The sequence below is a fragment of the Polypterus senegalus genome, chromosome 16 (assembly GCF_016835505.1).
Source record: "Polypterus senegalus isolate Bchr_013 chromosome 16, ASM1683550v1, whole genome shotgun sequence".
Lineage (NCBI taxonomy): Eukaryota > Metazoa > Chordata > Cladistia > Polypteriformes > Polypteridae > Polypterus > Polypterus senegalus.
In genome coordinates this window covers 78,374,699-78,395,783 of record NC_053169.1, presented here as the reverse complement: position 1 = coordinate 78,395,783, position 21,085 = coordinate 78,374,699, and the positions used below count along the sequence as shown (strand labels likewise).

Sequence of the window (21,085 nt, the reverse complement as noted above, 5' to 3'; positions counted from 1 at the left end):
ACTTATTGTTATGTAGCCCCACTACAATTTGATTCATTCATTCTCACTAGCACACTGCTTTGTTTAAACACTTTGAATGACGTCTGCATGCACAAGCAGAGCACAAGACGAATGATTCCAAGTAGCACACGAAAGGTAATCTGAGGGTATGTTTAATCAAAAAGAAAATCAATTTGGTTATTATTGTATTCAATTTTGATTTACTTTTAAACATTGCTGTGTTTTTTCAGTATAATTTTGTTTTTCAAAACTTAATTAGTTTTGTTTTTATGTTAGTTAATTGGTGCTTCCTGTCTTACTATATGGTTGTGAGACATGGACGCTATCCAGTGACCTGAGACTGTGTCTCTCCAGAAAATCCTTGGGTCCCGTTGGTTTGACTTTGTGTCGAACGTGCGGTTGCACATGGAGCCCTGAATGAGGCCATTACCTGCATTGTGAGAGAGCATCAGTTACGGCACCACGGCCATGTGGCGCCTTTCCCCGAAGGTGATCCGGCTCGTAGGATCCTCATTGTTGGGGACCCAAGTGGCTGGACCAGGCCAAGGGGTTGCCCAAGTAACACCTGGCTGCGGCAGATGGAGGGTCATTTCCGGAGGGTAAGACTGGACCGCGTGTCTGCCTGGGGGGTTACAAACTGGGATCCTGAGCTGCTTCGACATATAGTGGGTGTGGCAACACACTGTACCAGTGCATGCTCCCCAACTTGACTTGTTAGTTAATGAGTTGCTTTTTCAATCATTTTAGTTTCAGTTTTCCTTAATAATAATAACTTTACATGGTACATAAAAAAAATGTACCACAGCATCCAAGGCGTACTGTAAATTAAACTGATTTTAATGACTTGGTAATGACGGGATGTGATATTTGAGCAGCTGCAGAACGAACACAGGTGAACTTGGAAGTGGGAACGAGGCTTTTGGGGGGCCAGCATTCCTTGCTTTCCACTCACATACACACACACAAATTAAACCTTCTAAATCTCTTTAGCGAGTCTTTCTTTGCTGTTGTGAAACACCAGCAAAATAAATTTTACTGACAGTTTGCCAAAACTGTATGCAAATTAAAATTTGATAGTTGGGCTCATCACTGACCTGCACAGTTAGTCATTGTCTAAGCTGGTGAAGTTCTGAACAGGGTCACCGGAGCCTAACTGAGCTGAACAGGGTGCAAGGCAGGAACAAACCGTAGACAGGGCGTCAGTCCATCGCGGGGTGAACACACACTCGCACCCACACACAGAGGCCAATTTAGTGTCACCAATCCACCTAAGCTTCATTTCTTTAGAATGTGGGAGGAAACCCACACAGACATGGGGAGAACATTCAAACTCCTTTCAGGCAGGACCCGGGATGCGAACCCTGGTCTCCATACTAAGAGGCAGCAGTACTGTGCCACCCTAATGTTTACAGACTATACAAATTCCATCATGCGCTAGTTGGTCTAAACACACACCAGCAATAACATAAATGCAGTGGGGAAAAACAAGTATTGAACACTTCAACATTTTTTCAATATATATATTTCCAATGAGGCTATTCAGATGAAATTCTCACCAGACATTGGTATTAAATCAGGAAACTGTCAAATATAAAAATTCACAACATGAAAGGCCATAAATAAAGGTATCTATACTAATAAAAGGCAAAGCCCTCACTCACTGACTGACTGACTGACTGACTCACTCACTCATCACTAATTCTCCAACTTCCCGTGTAGGTGGAAGGCTGAAATTTGGCGGGCTCATTCCTTACAGCTTACTTATAAAAGTTGGGCAGGTTTCATTTTGAAATTCTACGCGTAATGGTCAAACTGGAAGCTATTTTTCTCCATATACTGTAATGGAGTTGAGCTTGATGGCCGTGGGGGGCGGAGTTTCGTCTGACATCATCACGCCTCCCACGTAATCACGTGAACTGACTGTCAATGCAGTACGTAGAAAACAAGGAAGAGCTCCAAAAAACACTGAAGAAAACATGCATTATATAATTGAGAAGGCAGCGAAACAATAAGAAGCGAGCGAGTGACGCATAGCAAGCATATGCAGCTACTGCGGAAACAAAGCACGGTGTAAACCTAAAGTTTAAATTAAGTTCATAGACAGGCTGCCGCTGGCGTTTGTCATGCCCACGGGTAATGCAGGATACAAGTTTAATGAGAGGACGCAGGATATAAACGAGAGTTTTGATCACTTTGTAACTAAGTTAAAATTGCAGGTGAAGGGCTGTGCTTATGCAAATTCCGAGAGACTGTGTTTGTGGGGGATTGACAGTTAAGGCGGATGGGGAAGTCACATCATCATCTCCCCTCCCATTCACCTCATTTCGCTCTGAGCTGAGCTCCGCAGCTAACGCAGTCTCCCGGAACCAACTTTGTGACGCTGCCACCAAATACTCACAGAAAAATCCACAAGTTAATAAACACGCTGTCTCTACAGTTTCTCCACACTGAATCCTCCAGGCACTACTTACAAAAGGTTACACTGACAATCGTGTTACGTTATTTTTAAAATGTTTCCTTTTCTTAGCACAAGCACAGCTGAGAAGCTTCGATGCATGTACTCCATAACACGTTAAAAAAAAATAACGAATTTAATCACACTTTCCACATTCCAAGCAAAGGGGAACTTCTGTCAATGCATGATTTCCTGAAACACCGATTACATTGATGCACACATCAGAGCTACAAAAATGTAACAGTCGGAAGAAAGCACGTTACTAGGACTGATTGGAGGAAAATTTCATTTCAAAAGAGTACCTGACGAAAGCCTTGATAAAAGCGTGGTTTTGTGCACATATGTATGTATATGTATATATATGTATATATATGTGGATGTATATGTATATATACTGTATATATGTGTGTATATGTATATATATGTTTATGTGTATGTGTATATATATATATGTAAATATATATATATATATATGACAGCAACACTCATGACAATGTCAATCATGTTACGTTATTATTAAAATGTTTCCTTTTCTTTTTCATTACTTCTTTAACACACTACTTCTCCACTGCGAAGCACGGGTATTTTGTAGTGTAATAAAGTGGAATGAGGCAATTTGAAACCAAAGCTCTGAAAGCAGTTCTGCTGACTGTGCCACTGGCACTGACCACCATACGCTGTCCATCCATCCATTTACTGAACAAACTTAGCGCGTCATGGAGAATTGTCACTTATTCAGGAAGCTTCGATGTTGAATGGGATTGACCCTGGGTTACTGCATCAGCCCATTTTCAGGGGGACACTCTTTATCACACAGAGTCAACTTAAAGTCATGCAGAAAGCTACAATGCACACACACAAGTATCTCAGATTCCAGGGCGACATGCAAACTTCACACAAAGAGTGACTAGGCTGAGACTGGCATACACACAAATGAACAGGAAATCTGTGTAAATCAGGCACAAAGACTGCTAACACCCAAATATTTAGCAAATGTAATCAATTTATGAGACAAAAATACAAGGCACTTAACCTGAAAATTGCTCTGGGGCACCGTACAATGGCTGACCTTGCACTCTGACCCCCAGAAGGTCATAAAAAAAGATCATTTCCCGTCTGGGATTAATGCAGTGTTCCAAAAACATGCAAGAAAAGGAGAATCAATGGGAGACTTAAAAACATAAATAAACAAAGAGAAGACAAGCTTCTTATTCCCAACTGTGTTCTTGTGTATCGACCTGGTCTGATCCGTACTTGTTTTGCCAAGAGCCCATAACCTGAACATTGCCCCAGGGGCTCTGTACAATGGATAACCCTGTGCTCTGACCCCCCAAAAGATCATGCGACAAAACAACTTTTACTCAAGGACTAACAAAGTATATCAAAAAGAGACAAAAAAATGTTAGGCCTCAAAGACAGTAAATGATACAGAACAGAAGATGAAGCATGATTCAGGAATGGTGTAAAGTCCAAACCATCCTTCATCAGACCCTAAACCTAAGAATCAAAGTCCAATTAATGGAAGCTAAAGTTTGATTGTCAGAAATCAATACTAACAATATCATTAGGCTTTCACAAAACAGATTGGAACAAAGAGAGACACCCTAGCAATGTGTCATTATGTCCTAGCAGTGGTCACTCAAAATGGCCTCTCCAATAAATACAAAATGGCGTTGCGGTTATATTTCAAAACAAAATAAATCATTCCAACTAATGAAGTTTATACTAAGGAAACGTCTGCATTTTTAGAGCCCATGTGATTCAAAAGATAAGAAAAAAACTTAGTTTAAACAAAATGTATGCAATAACCATAATCATAGCACTAACTATAAGATGGTGTGGCTTATCCACTTGCACACTCTAAAATGTACAATGCCACAAGTACCCACTCTGTCTTTCTCTCTCTCTCTACACTTTGGCTGCACTGCACCATGCCAATCAAGTCATTGACCCACCTGCTAGGAAAGCATTAGTATATTGTAGTATTAGTATATATTTGTATTGTGTATCATTAGTCTGGTGACATCATCTCATTGCCATTACGTCGATTTTGTGCATCTGTTTTCTTCAGAGTTGCCATTGCCGGGCACCTGATGCACATGCCGCATGATGCCTGAAGATATGATATTCACGTTATCAAAGATGGCGACGAGCAGGAAACAGCATCTAAACTTAAATTAAAGAAGCGACTTTGCAAGATACATGCTCAAGCTAAAGAGTAACTTAGGGAAAAGATTCAGATTTTGACTTTAGAACATTTGAACAACTGAGATGAGAACCAGTCATTAAAAGCAACAATCTCATCCATCCTATTCTTGGTGATTGTCTAAAATAACATCAAGTTGTGATCTGAAGGTCCCTAAAGTTCTACTCTACACCGTGCTACTTGCTAATTTGTTTTAATGTATCAATGGTTGTTTACGTGCACAAAAACTTTCTAACATTTTTGCGTAATCGGCCCTTAACAATTGTGTCCTCCATGTTCCTTCTACAGAAGTTTTTTTTTTAAAGTAACAGCAGTGTACCAATACTTTTCGTAATTTTAAAAGCTTCAGTCATGTCACCTCTTAATCTTGATTTGCTTAAACTGAAAACGTTCAGCTCTGTTAATCTCTCCTCATGGCTCATACCTTTCAGTCCTAGAATCAGCCTTGCATTTTCTTGTGCTGCTTTGTGTTTGTTGTAATATGGAGACCAATACTGAACACTGTACTCAAGGTGAGGCCTCACCAGTGCCTTATAAAGCTGAAGCATAACCTCTCTTTGACTTGGACTCCACACATCATGCTGTTAGCGTTCTTGATCACTTCAGAACACTGCCAGGATATAGAGAGTGATGAGTCCACCATGACCCCTAGCTCCTTCTCAAAAGTGGTACTCTCGATTTTCAGGCCTCCCATTGTCTATTCAGAACTACTTCCTATGTATAACATGTTACATTTACTGACATTAAATTTCATCTACCACATTGCGACTTTGGTTTATTGTCCTTTGAACTTTGGTAAATGATCTAACGACTTGTGTATCGACCCTTTGAAACTGCTCTTAAAGAAAGATTTGAAATCATCACTACTACTTACTGTATTAGTACCAATTATGCCTGATAGGACCTGTCACTAGTGCTCTTTGAATACAACAGCAACTCGCCACTTGAAACGAATTGTGACAGCGAATAACAACCAGTTATGAGTTTGTTTATCAAGGTGGTGCCTGTAAGATGTCCTAATGATGAGGGGCTGGATGGGCCCATCAGAGTTACTGTAAATGAGGATCTGTAATGCTGTGTTTTATTTACCGTACCTCAGAATTGTGATGTCTGATTTGGAAAGTGAGTAAGGGTCCTTTAACAGAATGGGAATTGTGGGCTGGAGGAGTGGTGCGGGAGATTAAAAAACAAAAAGAAAGAATGCAATTAAAGCAGTGAATAGAGTTTATGTTATGCACCTGTTTCTGAGTTATTTGTAATAAGTAAGATGCGATAGGAAGTCGGATGTCGGAGGTGGCAATGTCGTCAAACCCAGGTTGACCATATTCTAATAAAACATTTGTTTTACTAGATGTTTCTAGGAAAACCTTCATTGTACTTGCTCTTTTGGAGCACAGGCAACTACTGAACAACACACGGTATTTTTGGCATCCCAACACCATAGCAACATGTCCATGGATAGAAGTTTGACGGTGCTCTGTGTACGACTGATTTAATGAGACACAAATAGACAGAAGTGCTAATTAACAGGATAGTACTACATCTCTCACTAAAATTCATGGTGTACCTCTCAATTATGGACTAACATTATAACGTGAAGTCGGGCAAACCTGGACTTGATAGACCAGCCATGAGTTTCCGAGTAGGACATCTGACTTGTTAAGGCTTTCCAGTTGAAAATTCCAATTTTCCTGTTCAAACATAACACGGTATAAGGTGTCAAGGATCGTATTTGGGGCTCTCACCTGACTCCAAACAGTTCACATGACCCCCTAGTAATTCTTCAACCAAGGATGGACACGACGGCGAGCGAGAGGCAACAACTGAGTTTGCAAGTTTATCAAAACGGAGTCCACATAAGGAAGTACAGGGCAGATAAAGTAAAGTCCATAAATAATCTCCCATAAAAATCGATGCTCATGTGCAGGTTGAATAAAATGAACACTAAAGGCTTAAAAATCAAAGATCTCAAGGTTTCTGTGCAAGTCCCTCGCATTTCTCTGTCTGTCTCCCCAGCTCAGCTGAAAGCTGATGTCCTGGCTGCCCACATCAGCCTTGGCTGAAACGTGCCTAGCCGGCCCTCCGCTTTGCCATAGTCTCTCATAGCGCACTCTGTGCAATTGGCAGGGTCCATCCAAATCCTTTCTCCAACCCAACAAGTCACACCGTCAGCTACGCTCCCTACTAAGGCCTGACCACACCACCTCCTCTTCAGTACTGCTCTCACTTGCTCTCTTACTTTTGCCTTGGCATTACACTTTCAACACTTGTCCTCTCAATCGTTTTCATTTCCCCCCCCCATCTCCTGCTTGGCCTCTCCTCTTTAAGCTATTGGCAAGCGTAGGTGCCTAATTGGGCATCCCGGGGTGTTAATGAAGCAATCGGCTGAACTATGAGCATCTGCATGTGAATGCACTATCAGCCGATCACCTCATCAAACCCTGCAGATGTTCCACTAAAAAGCCACAAATCTGTACCGCTCCCTCTGAGCTTAACCACACTGTTTGTGTATTTTTTTCTGCTAAAATTTAAACTGCCGCATAAGCTCATATGACTTATAGTTGAAAGGTCTCAGAATTGTGCTGTTTGCAGCTAAGAGTTATGCTGGGAAATGTATGTATGCACAGGACGGCGTAAGGGGGAGAGGAGAAATGGGAACTTAACTGAAGAAAATGTAAGGCTTGCCGCAGGAGACGGACAGAAGGGAGAAGAGATAAGGCCTAGGCTCCATTCTGCTGACATCCTTCTATTTTTGGGCTGTTCACCATAAAAATATCTCTGCCTAGTAACTGGTAGAAGCCGATCATAAAAACACCATGGATCACCCTATCTCTGCTAACCAATCATTATATTAGATCCTATAAAACCACTCTGAAGGTTTGTTTTGCTGAGCTTCTCTCCTGTAGTAGTACAAAGCTGCCTGACCTGACTTGAGCTCCTGTGTCACTCTTCACTTGCACTGCCACATGGGACACTTGCAGGTGTAAGATGAAGCCTGCTAATGGAAGTGGTTTATATTGAGTAGACTCCATCTATACATCACCCAGCAACAAAAATGTGTGTTAGCCTGCTGGTGAGGGGCTCTAAGAGTTAATATCTACCTAACATCTGCCCAAGAAGGCAGGAACTGACCCTGGATTATGTACAATTCAATGGCACACACTCTCCACGCCTACAAGTCGCCTCTGTCACCAATGAACCTAACTTGCACATCTTTTGGAGCTGATGGAAAAGTAGAATATCCGGGAATAAAACCCAAGAGGACACGTGAGAATCTGCAGAGTCCACACAGTCATTGACCAGGTCCAGGCTTTAGGTTAGATTTGATTACAATAGATAAACTGTATTTTTCCCAAAGGGAAAAGTAGATGCATACAGCAGCAGAAACATAAAAAAACAACGATACAGACACACAGGACAACTAATGCAATCAATCAATCAATGAATCAATGAATCAATCAATATTAAATGAATATTGTGCAGGAGTGGCAAAAAGAATTAAAGGGTATCAGCATTTAGTCAAGGACGTCAGGAGAAAGCATTGCATTGTTTGATAGCAGAAGGCAGGAAGACCCCCAGAGGAGTTTCTTAGCACACCATGGAGGAATAAACATGTGGCCATAAATGCTCAAAGAGAGTGCATCATGGAAGGAATGGAGGGGAGGTCCATAGTGACATCCTTTCTTGCCACCATCCTCTTTTCCACAACAGCTTCCAAATGTGTCCAGGGTTCACCCAGTGATGGAGCAGGCTGTCCAGACAAGTTTGATCAGGCATTATGCTTCTTTAGGAGCTCAACTTGCTTCCTCAGGATGACACAGTGTAGAACACCACACTGGCTACTATGGACTGGTATGACATTTCCAGCAGTTTGCTGCATACATCTAAAGACCTAAGTCTCCTTAAGATGTCCTGTCTTTTCTGGCCCTTCTTTTACAGAGCCACTGTGTTGTCACACCAATCCAGTTTGTTGTTTATGTGAACCCCCAGGTACCTGTAGCTCTGCACCACTTCCACATCCTCCTCCTGAATAGTAACTGGTCTCAGAAGCTACTTAACATGCCACAAGTCCATCACCAGCTCTTTTGTCTTGCTGATGTTGACTTGTAGGTGATTCTCCTTGCACCACAAGATCAAGTCCTCCACAAGCTTCCCATACTCAGACTCATCTCCATTACTAATGCTGCCTATGATGGAGGAGTCATCTGAAAATTTCTGGTGCTGGCAAGCACTGTTGTGTAGGGGTGTGAAGAGGAAGAGAGACAGGACAGTTCAGCCAGAAGAGCTCTAGCATTACACACCACCATTTCTGACACACACAGTCCATGGGCCTCACAAACTGCCATCTGTCGGTCAGGTAGTCCATAATCCTGGAGTCATCAAAATGCAATATTTTTTCCTGGCAATAAGCAGAATAATGTTTAAGGTACTGGAGAAAATCAAAGGAGGTCCTTCTGATTACTGCGTCAGCTGTGTCCAAGTGCGAGGAGGCTCTGTGAAGCTCGGAGATCACTAAGGTGTGCCTGACAGGCAAACTGCAGAGGCCCCAGATGTTCTAGAACCAGATATCGGACTTTGATTCTTACTTGAGCTATGAAGCAGCTGCACTAACCACTTTCTGTTTATTTTATTTAAAGAATGAGAGTCAGGCCACGGAATGGGTGGTGCTCCTCCAGTCTAAATATATATTAAGTGTAGATGGCAGTGCAGCAGATAGATTTACATCTCCTACCTCTTTTTGCCCAGTTGAGAATGTTTTGAGAATTTTAATTTAGATTGTATATTTCTTTATAACTACAGACTAAATAAATTTGAAATAGGGAGAGTTGGAATAAAAATTATGCATGGTGCCTACAAGAGCAGTTTAACAGTGTAGCTTGCTGGAGCAGGAATTAAACTTTAAACCTGACACTTAGCACTTCAGTCCCCGCCGATGGCTCCCTTTGAGATCCTGACCAGTTTTTTTAACCTGCCAATGTCCCATTTGTAAAAACAAAGACGTACTACAGAAAGGTGCTATATAAAATGCATATTTTCAATATTTATCCATCCATCCATCCTAAATTTATTTAATATTTTCTAAGAAAAACAGAAGCTAAAGTCATTCTCGACCTGGGACCACATATTTCTCCAGGTCTCAAGGGTTGACTAACTTTATAATCTCACCAGTCATCTTCTCTAATGGTAGCTTTTTCTCATCTAGTCTCACCTTCCCTGGCTTTGCCCAGTGCCGGATTTAGACTTGATAAGCCCTAAGCTATTTGAGACATGGGGCCCTTTATAAGTATATATGACAATTGCTCACTCGGACAATTTGTTTTGGGGGCCCCCCAAGAAGGTGGGGGCCCTAAGCTATAGCTTGTGTAGCTTATACGTAAATCCTGCACTGGCTTTGCCCCCTCCTTTCCCTTCTATTTAGGATTCCTTTTCAGTTGCATGCCTGATGAAGACTGAACAGCTATATGTGTGATATATAATATGTGCATATATAAATATATAAACTGTGGAACAGAGGGGGAAATTAAGGAAGAATGTGTCCTTGTCTCAAACATTGTGGAGGGCACTGTAGTTTCTTATCGAGGCAGTCATTAAAAGTCAGCAGAAAGGTCAAAGCCAGATGGACATGTCACCCTCTCTCTGTTTCCCTTTTTTTTCTCAGCTTCCTTTTGGCGACAACCTGTTCCATTTTTATCACCACAGCATTCCAAAGGCAAGGAGAAGACGTAGCCTTCAGCACAGACAGCATCTTGAAAAAGATCCAAGGGTAAGCCTCCCCGGTGCCGGCTATTTCCATCCCTATGCTTGGTAGTTACTGTGGCAACCGTGCTGTGTACGGTCAGTTAATCAGGGAGTGTGACAACGGAAAATTTCTGTGTGTTTTTCTTTGGCGTGCAGAACAAAAAAAAAAAAAAAAGATTAACAGAGGTGGCGAATGGATTTTTTTTTTTAAATCATCCCAGCCTGATGCTTGCTGGGAAGTGCTTTCGCTTTTTGGCCAGGATACTAAGATGCAGGTGGCGTGCTGTTCTTATCAGTGATGTTTTTTAGAGTGGGCTTATGCTTATTACTGTAAATGTCACCACGGTTATTTGCCTTGCAGTTCTTCCACCTTCTAAATGAATGCATTTGCTTGTTTCTGTGTTAAGAAGCCCAGGAGTGAGAAACTGGCTAGTGGTGATAGACATCAAGCTGAAGGTGCCCCTCACTCGCCTCAAATTTAGGGTCCCTGCTTATTCTCACTCATCCTGCCTAACAGTAGATACTTGAGGCAATAAAATGGAGCAATTTGGAGCATTACCCTGAAGGCAATTCAGTAATAAAAGTGTAGCGGTCTTTACTGCCCAATGATATCCTGGCAAGCTTTTTATGTGGTGTGTGTTCTAGTCATGCAGGTAATTGCTGTAATCACCGTAAAAGCAGTGTGACATATAGATAGAGGCTCTGCTTTTATTTTCTATAGTTTAACATTTAACAGCCAAATTAGTGAATAAACACAAGAGATAATTGGTACTTCACAGTCCTTCAAGGGCAGTGCATGAAGGGTAAAGTAATGTGAGATGAATGAGTCAGGCTAAAGGGTGGTCTGCTGTTGATGAAAGCCCACCGCCAGCCCAGGTTAGTAAGTGGAGCATTAGACTGTCAAGCTCTGTTGAGCAGACATATGCAATGATACCTCTCATTTCTGGACACAGGGGCTCAGATGATGTTTTGGGACTCTCTGACCATTGATGGTGTGTCTCATTGGGTTTGTCTCTGGTAACTCTGGTCCACATGGACGCATCAAGAGATTATAGGGAGGATGGGGATTTAGCTCAGCGGCCTGCCTTGTCATCTATCCATTATCTTCTTGCCCTCCCAATTCTTCTTCCACCTGTAGACTAAATGTCATGTGCCAGCTGTTCGTCACATTTTCTTCCTGGTAATGTGTGCATTTTGTTGAACTTTTACACTACTCTGGTGGCAGAAATGTTCTTGTTGAGATATCTAAAGTAACATGTCAAGTGAAAACACGGAAGCACACTCTCCTTCCAAAAGATTTGAAGGTAGGTTGGTCCCAGATTCATGTATGCTTTACACATCTTGAAGAGGCCAAGTGTTCTGGGATGGCAAGGTGCCCTTCCAAGAAATGGGATGTTCCTTCAGTGTTTTTTGTGTCATGATTATAAAGCACATTTCTGTTCTTGGCTTGCATGTTCCCTTTTTCTTACTCCTTGATATCATATTTGAGTGTGACATTTTAAACCTTGGGGTGGCACGGTGGCACAGTGGTAGTGCTGCTGCCTCGCAGTTAGGAGACCTGGGTTCGCTTCCCGGGTCCTCCCTGCGTGGAGTTTGCATGTTCTCTCCGTGTCTGCGTGGGTTTCCTCCGGGCGCTCCGGTTTCCACCCAAAGACATGCAGGTTAGGTGGACTGGCGATTCTAAATTGGCCCTAGTGTGTGCTTGGTGTGTTTGTGTGTGTCCTGCGGTGGCTTGGCACCCTGCCTGGGATTGGTTCCTGCCTTGTGCCCTGTGTTGGCTGGGATTGGCTCCAGCGAACCCCTGTGTTCGGATTCAGCGGGTTGGAAAATGGATGGATGGATGGATGGATTTTAAACCTTTATTCTCCATTGGTAGACACCATTAATAATAATACATTTTATTTATATAGTGCCTTTGCCACTCTCAAGTTGCTCTAAAACTCCACCGACTGGCCGTGCCTTTTCCCTTACCTTGAATTCCAGACTCAAATTGCACTTTCTAGGCCAGTGTGGCGCCTGTTTTGCAAGTCTACTTATAATTAGACAGGATTAGAGAACAATAGAATGAATGCTATTATCGAGTTATCACTTTGAAGCAAACAGCCAAGGAAGGATGCCGCTTGCTTTTTCATTTAGTTGCCCTGCCTGAGCTCTTCCTGACGGCCCGAGATATGCGGCTGTGTGGAGCTCATCACAATTCGGATCTCCAGCGCTTCTCAAGGCCGCTTCACCGGGCGCAGCTGCTAGAAAGACAATGAACGCCCCAACTATCCAAACACTTGTCTAAGTTGGCTTTTGAATTTCCATTCTGCAAATAAAGATAAGCTTGTTTACAAATGATTACTCAGTACACTCATGATGTTCGGCCTCACTGTTTGACTTCATAATTGGCGCACTACTCACTGCTTTTTCAATCTGGCCTGAAGCTTGTTCTCTGAATGGCTTTAGTGTGTCTCAGGCAAGCTGAGCGCCACTTGAGATGGCAGGGGTGTCGGCTCGCTCTGTGACAGGCTGCTCTCCATTTGAGGTCCCCCATGATAGTGGAATGACATGGTAGGTGGATATGGTCTTGTATCCAGCTAAGAATTCTTGGCTGTGAAACATGAGTCAGGGATCTGGTAACAGAAAAGTCTTTCCAAGGTTAGGAGCAGTCAGCTTAGAGAAGCTCAAATACATACAAAACAAAAACACAGATTTACAGAAATCCCCAGAAACAGATTAATGAAATCTGCCTTAGGGGGTTCTCCCAGCTGGTATGTTAAGATGCTAACTACAATACCACCCGTGCTTCAGAACAGGTCATCCACCTGGCCAGTACTTGGATGGGAGGCCATCAAGAAAAATAATAGGGCTGTTAGTAGAAGAGGTGTTGCTGAGGACAACAAGGGGCACTTACCCTGAGGGCTGGGTGTGGAATCCAGTGCAGTGATGTGGACACTGTACTGTAAATATGATGCCGTCCTTCAGATGAGATGTATAACCGAGGTCCTGACTTTCTGTGGTCATTAAAAATCCCTGGGAATCCTTTCAAAAGATTAGGGTGCACCTCGATGTCCTGGCTAAATTTCCCACCATGCCTGTTCATTCTGGCCTGCGAACCATCCCCTGTCTCAAATTGACTAACCATCTCTTACCCCTTCAACACCTAATAGATGATGTGTAGTGAGTGTACTGGCACAACAATGGCTGCCATCAGATCATCAGGGTGGGTGTTATACATCGGTGGTGGTTGAAGTGGTCCACTACTGTCTATGTAGAGTGCTCTGAGTAGTGAGAAAAGTGGCATATAAATGTAAACATTTTTTATAATTACAGGGTACACCAGTGACCCCTTTCAACCATCTCTTGGTGCGGCAGTCGATATGCAGGAGGTGCACTGATCAAACTCCTCCACCCACTCCACAATGTCCAATCCCTCTAAATTTAATCATTTTAATAAAGTGACAAAGAGAGTTCTTATTTTTACAGACAATGAAGTCTACTCTCTGTAGCCATCGCCATTAAGACCCCCTATCCCCAACCCCCAGCCATGGAACATCTTGAGATGGCCCTGAGTGCAAAGTCAGCATGTGGAAAATGCTCACTACACTTTACTAATCTCTGCTAAGGCTGAAAGAGGTGCCTGACTTTAACAACTGAGTCAGGAACAGATTCTTCTTTGGTTTGTACGGACATGTTGGCAAAGGGACCACTGTGCCAATTGATTCTGAGAGTTCCCCTGCCTGGTAAACAGCATGCAGCAGTCAGAGAGACAGAAAATTATCCATTATATCAAATGTAAGGTAAACCTCCATGGGTTTCTTTCTGTGCTCTAAACCAAATATCTCCTGGAAAGTCCTACACCCATCATATCGTCCAACCTCACAAGTTGCCTCAGCTCTTTCCTGTCTGGTGGGGTAGTGATTTTACTACTGCTTCTTTAAAATGCTAACACTAACAATAGCACACACGTCAACTACTAAATTACTTCTTCTGTTTCTAGAGCATTTCCCACTTCCAGGTCTTCTCTACTCTCGTCTGTTGTATATTTCCTTACCTGATACCCCCATTCTCCCATATATGCCCATTCACACAGTTCATCCACTTTCTCTTTGGTTGTTCTCTTTTCCTCTGTCTGATACCTCCATATACCTGATTCTTTTGCCCACATTGTTAACCTCTCTCCTCATTGTAATTCTATGCCCCTTTTACCTTTCTTCCTGGATTTTTTTTTAAGATTTCCCCAACTTTAACTGTACTCCTGATTGTCTCTTTCCTTATCTTGTCAAGCTTTGTTACTTCACACGTCCTTCTCAACCTCATCCTTCCTGTAGCTCTGTCTGTTCTTAAGGCCTTGTAATGCTTGCCTTGTGGTGTACCATCCTGTAGCTGCAGTGTTGTATAGTGACAAAGTAGAAGTACTTTGTTACTGTCCTTTAGTATTTTTGAGAATATTTCAACTTTACTTGAGCATACATTTTCTGTTTACTTTAGCTTTTAATTATTACATTTCAAACACAAATGATTACTTTTCCTCTGATATATTTTGCTAGAAATATTTGTTACTGCAGTGTTAAATGAGAAAACAAATGGGCTACGCCAATACGTATAATGCTGTGCTCATTCAATTTTCTAAAATCCTGCTTTTTAGATGTGTGAAACTAACACCAACACATAGCCATCTATACAGGCTATCCAAGAGCACCTCATGGCATCATGCAGAATGTGACATTGTCATGATCAGGGCTGAATTTTAGGATCATATTGATTTTTCTGTATTAGACGCCACTTTGCATAACCGTCACTAGGGTTGCATCCCGTGTTTCTAGGGTCAGTGGTGTCTGGGGTTTACATCTGATTTTTTTGTCCTGGCTCAGCAAGAAATAGATAACTGATTTTTTGAGCTGAACTGGAAGATGCGTGTAAAAGTCAAAACAAAATAAAATAAAATGTAAATGAAGTGACCGAACTCACATGAGAAGCAAGAATCAAAGTCAAAAATCAGGCAAGAAGTCAAAACCACGAAGATCAATTAGCAAAGAGAGTTTCTTTTTTGTGTTTAAAGGATTTATCCACAGATCAGATGAAGCTTGGTGCAATTACTGATGCAAATGAACCTCAGGTTATGACCCTGGAGACCATGACCCTAAAAACACAGGACATGACTCTAAAGACGGTTATGCAAAATGGCACCTAATACAGAAAAAGCAATAGTACCCTAAAATTTGGCACAAATTAACTAAAATGAAGCTAAGAGAAAGCCATGTGAAAGTAATGTGTTTTCAGCAGTTTTCTAAAGTGCTCCACTGTATTAGCCTGGCGAATTTCTATCGGTAAGCTATTCCAGATTTTAGGTGCATAACAGCAGAAGGCTGCCTCACCACTTCTTTTAAGTTTAGCTCTTGGAATTCTATGCAGGCATTAATTTGAAGATCTAAGGTTACGAGTTGGAGTGTAAGGTGTAAGACATTTCGAAATATAAGATGGAGCGAGATTATTTAAGGCTTTGTAAACCATAAGCAGTATTTTAAAGTCAATTCTAAATGACACAGGTTACCAATGTAGTGACATCAAAACTGGGGTGATGTGCTCAGATTTTTGTTTCTGAGTTAAGATTCTAGCAGCTGCATTCTGCACTCATTGCAGTCGATTGATGTTTTTTGAGTGGTCCTGAGAGGAGTGCATTACAGTAATCTATCCGACTGAAAACAAAAGCGTGAACTAATTTTAATAAGAGGTCTAAATTTTGCTATATTTCTTAAGTGAAAAATGCTATCCTAGTAATCTAATTAATATGTGATTTAAAATTCAGGTCAGAGTCAATAGTTATCCCTAAATTCTTTACCTCCGTCTTGACTTTTAACCCTAATGCATCAAGTTTATTTCTAATAACCTCATTATATCCATTATTGCCAATCACTAAAATCTCTGTTTTCTCCTTATTCAGTTTGAGAAAGTTACTACTCATCCATTCAGAAACACAAGTAAGACATTTTGTCAGTGAATTAAGAGTGTCAGGTTCATCAGGCGCTATTGATAAATACAGTTGTGTATCATCAGTATAGTTGTGGTAGCTCACGTTATATCCCGAGATAATCTGACCTAACAGCAGCATGTAAATCGAAAAGAGCAGCGGACCCAGGATAGAGCCTTGTGGAACACTATATAGAATATCATGTGTCTTTGAAGTATAATTACCACAGCTAACAAAGAATTTTCTACCTGCCAGGTAGGGCTCAAACCAAATAAGAAACTGCCAGAGAGGCCCACCCATTGACTAAGGCGATTTCTAAGAATATTGTAACCAATGGTATCAAATGCAGCACTCAGATCTAAGAGGATGAGAACAGATAAATGGCCTCTGTCCGCATTTACCCGCAAGTCGTTTACTACTTTAACGAGTGCAGTTTCTGTACTGTGATTTGTTCTGAAACCCGACTGAAACTTATCAAGAATAGCATGCTTATTGAGGTGATCAATAAGCCAGAAGGTGATCATTAAGCAAGAATGTTCCTCAGGTAAGGTGATTGGTTGCTTCAAAGTTTCACCTAATGAATTAAAGTTTATCATTGAAGTGGCTATCCCACAATTCCACCATTTCTGTAGGTTATTTCAAGAATCCGAAGACCTCACACTGCTTATGATCTAACAGGGTGTAGGCAAATGTTCGTCCAGCTTAGCTACACCTCACCACTAGGTTCAGTACAGACTCTTTGTTGTGGGAAGGTCTGATGGAGCTGTGCCTGTCCAATCAGACTGCTAGGCCAGTCCATGAATAATTTTTTAATGACAAAAATACTCTTTTGTGTAAAATATCCATACTTGTAGATTCACAAAGAACAGAATAGATGGTTTTTTTTGATGGATAGGTGATCTCCTAAAGATTATGTCTGTGCTTCATAACCTGCTTTGTTCACACACATGGTGTATAAACGTTACCTTCTACAGGAGGTGTGCAGGCCTCTGAAGTTGCAAATGTAGACTGCTGATAATTATAAAGCAGAACCCATCATTTTTGAGAAATTACATTATAGATATTAGCAAATGCATAAAATGCCTCCTGCTACTTAATTACATGACTCTTTATCTGATTTTGGACTGGAAAATCCTCTCATTGACTACAAAATTCAACTAACGAGTGGTAGGAGCGGGATTTACATAAGTTAGACATGGATCAAGTGTCTGGAGCAAATTCCAATGGAGCTTCTTCATATGGGGTGAGTATTTACTTTGTTCTCCATCCATCCTATACAGTATGTATGCATTGTTGCACACTGGACACTGTCTTTCTGTTGGTGTGGCTTGGTGATGTGGTATTCTGATACTGAGTGTATCATTAATTTAATCTGTAGCATTTGATTAACATAATAACTCATTGATGCTCATGCTGATGCTTAAGCCATCAACAGTCATTGCAGTGTTCAAAGCCTGCAGTGCTTTTATTTGTTAATTGTGTTTTTGTGATATTTGGTTAACTCTGTAGGGAGGTAACTGAGCGAGATGTCTGCTCTATTTACGAGAGGGCTTTTGTGGCTCCTTGTGCTACCAACCCCTCATTATAAATCATCTCTTCAAACTAATGCTTGATTGATTGGTGCATCAACATCTCTGACATTCATTTAATTTAAATTATTATATTTAAATTAGATCGTGGGGTTCAGCGGCTGTGGGACATCTGTTGGTGAAGAAAGATTCACGAATCTTGACTTTGCTGACGATGCTGTGATCTTCGTGGAGTCAATGGAGGCTCTGATCAGGGCGCTCGAGAGACTGAGTGAGGAGTCTGAGTGTCTGGGCTTGCGAGTGTCCTGGATAAAAACCAAGATCCAGGCCTTTCATGACCTCTTGGGCACAGCCATCAGCAGTGTGTCTGTTTGCAGAGAGAGTGTCGACCTTGTCGAGAGGTTTACTTACTGTACCTTGGCAGTGACATTCATGTCTCTGGTGACTCTTCCTATGAAGTCAGTAGACGGATTGGGAGAGCATGGGGAGTCATGAGGTCACTGGAAAGGAGTGTGTGGCACTCCTGAAATCTATGCAAAAGGATGAAGGTCCAAGTCTTTAGAGTCCTGATGCTTCCTGTCTTGTTATATGGTTGTGAGACATGGACGCTATCCAGTGACCGGAGATGAAGACTGGACTCCTTCGGTACTGTGTCTCTCTGGAAAATCCTTGGGTACCGTTGGTTTGACTTTGTATCGAATGAGTGGTTGCTCATGGAGTCCCGACTGAGGCACATTACCTGCATTGTGAGGGAGCGTCAGTTACGGCACTACGGCCATGTGGCGCGTTTCCCCGAGGGTGATCCAGCTCATAAGATCCTCATTTTTGAGGACCCGAGTGCTTGGACCAGGTCAAGGGGTCGCCCACGTAACACCTGGCTGTGGCAGATAGAGGGTCATTTCCGGAGGGTAGGACTGCCTGGGGGGTTGCAAACTGGAATCCTGAGCTGTTTCGATGTGTAGTGGGTGCGGAAACGCACAGTACCAGTGCGTGCTCCCCGACTTTTCTTGACTTGACATCAATGTTTTGTTTTAATAGTTTAATAGAATTCATTTTGTTTTAAAGTGAAAATTCATGTTGACTAGTGGACACCAGTAAGAATGCAAAGGCCTGGCTTAATGATTTGGGTTACACAGCGGGTCTGGTTCTCTAGCCCTCTCCTGTCATCACTTTCACCATTCACGTTAATAGGCATTTCTGACACCCGTGGTTAGCATTACCTCCTCTTGAACCTGGATATTGATAATCATGTACCAAGATGGATTAGATCGAAAGAGGACTCACAGCAACAAGGTGATGAAAAACAGTGCCCAGTGCTATTTGTTTTTATTTTTCATGTACAAAAATGCAGTGCAGTCGCAATTCTTATATATAAATGTCTATGCGTGGAAGTGTGGCTGTCCGGAAGTGGTGGAATCAGGGTAAGGGCTCTGCCTCTGAGGAAACAGAAACTCGCTTAGCTGCTAATACACAAGCGAGGCAAACACATCAACAAAACGGTATCCTGTTTACTTTTCATCCTGCCGCTAATATACAAGCGAGATGAGCACGTCGGCAAAAACGAAACCTCCGAAGAAAGACAAAATTGCTTAGCTGCTAATACACAAGTGAGGCTAGCCTGTCAGCAAAATGAATCCTCCTACGGGAGAGACGCCCAGAGTAGTTCCTTTCAATTACATGATATCTCTTGTGGAATGAGCCCCGGACACAGACAGACGGACAATGGTTTGTCACCCAGCACACATCTTTATTTACAATATTTACAAATTTATAAGTCCGTGCACAAACCCAGTGCCTCCAGCACCGATCCCCCAAAGTCCAGGCCTCACTCTCCAGTGCCTTTCTTTAGGTCGCCTCCACTCCTCTCTCTCTAGACTCCTGTCCACTTCCACCCGACTCCAGTCATCGAATGAAGGGAGGTGGCCCCTTTTATACAAGCCCAGATGGGCTCCAGGTGCTTCCCGGCACTCCTCCGCGGACACTCCCCTGTGTGGCGGAAGTGCCGGCTGCGCACCCGGAAGCCCTCCGGGTGTCCTCAGTCTTCTTCCCCCCAGCACTTCCTGGTGTAGTGGAAGTGCTGAGGTCCTGGGCTCTTCAGGCACCGGGGCGGCCCCTGGCGGTGACCACGGGCCCCTACAGGGTTGAGCTTCCAAGCTCTGCACCCATGGTCCCCAGTGCAACCAGGGCGGTCGCCCCTCGTGGTCTGGAAGAGGCGCAAGCCCTCCTCCGGTCCTCCTGGGCATCCCGGCTGGGTAACCATCCCCAGCCGTCTGCAACACTCTACATCTTTAATTTTTTTTCTGACGATTTCAATTGTAAATAAGTAAATAATCCATGACAAAAGCAGTGTCTCTGTGGAGGTTAAAATCCCAGTAATGAAATAAAGAAGATTAAAACTCAGAATATGTCCATTAGAACAGTCACAAGCCGCTGTACATCCTTCAATAACCATCCGCAAGGTCTCTTCACCTAGCAGAGACATCTGAGGGTACCCAGGGAGCCTTGCTCCCTTCTCCCACTGCCATCCCTTATGTTCGTGGGACCTCTCACTCATCAGGGTTTCTTCCCCAACCACTGTGCCTCCTCTCCGCTGCACTGACTCGGCCATGATCCTGGCACTCTTTTTTCACCATCGCCTCTCTCCTTACTGTTCTCTCTTTCTACTGTCCTGCTCAGACTTTTTATATGCTCTGCGGGTGCAATTGTGCTCCACCTCACGACCTTCAGAGCATCAATGAGAGAACCGGCCTGGCTGATCATGCCTTCATGTGCAAACATGACCAGCCAGTTTCCTCATTAACCACTCTGGGGATGCACAGCTTCACAGCCAAATGCACTTATGCCCACGGAGCCCTTTCTGCATTGTTTTTCTTGACTAAAATCTGCACCGTCATGGATCTCTAATGTGTTTTAAGTCAGCATTACACTGTCACCACTTAATAAAATTGTTCCCATTTGCCTCACCCTAGAAACTGTTGGTCTTATGGCGAAAGTGCCAGCAGCAGGATGATGACATGCACTGCCCAATGTTGTGTATTGAATAAATAAGTGAATGTGTCATTCAGGGAATTTGGCTACTTCCGTTTCTAAAAATGATTGTCACCTTGATTTCCTGACAGGTGTTATTGTGAATTTTGAATGACTTTTCTGTAGTGGAACTAACAGCGGTACAAGTGCAGTTTTGTATTTCAAAGACAGGTAAG

At 42.6% G+C, this 21,085-nt stretch overlaps 1 protein-coding gene across 1 annotated transcript in view; it reads left to right on the top strand.

Moving 5' to 3' along the window:
- The window catches only part of pcsk2 (proprotein convertase subtilisin/kexin type 2), a 159,586-nt gene that overhangs the window by 32,605 nt on the left and 105,896 nt on the right, over positions 1–21,085 (top strand). The window contains exon 2 of the mRNA XM_039737954.1: positions 10,321–10,425. Coding sequence (XP_039593888.1) covers positions 10,321–10,425 — 105 coding nt within the window. The remainder of the gene's footprint in view (positions 1–10,320; positions 10,426–21,085) is intronic.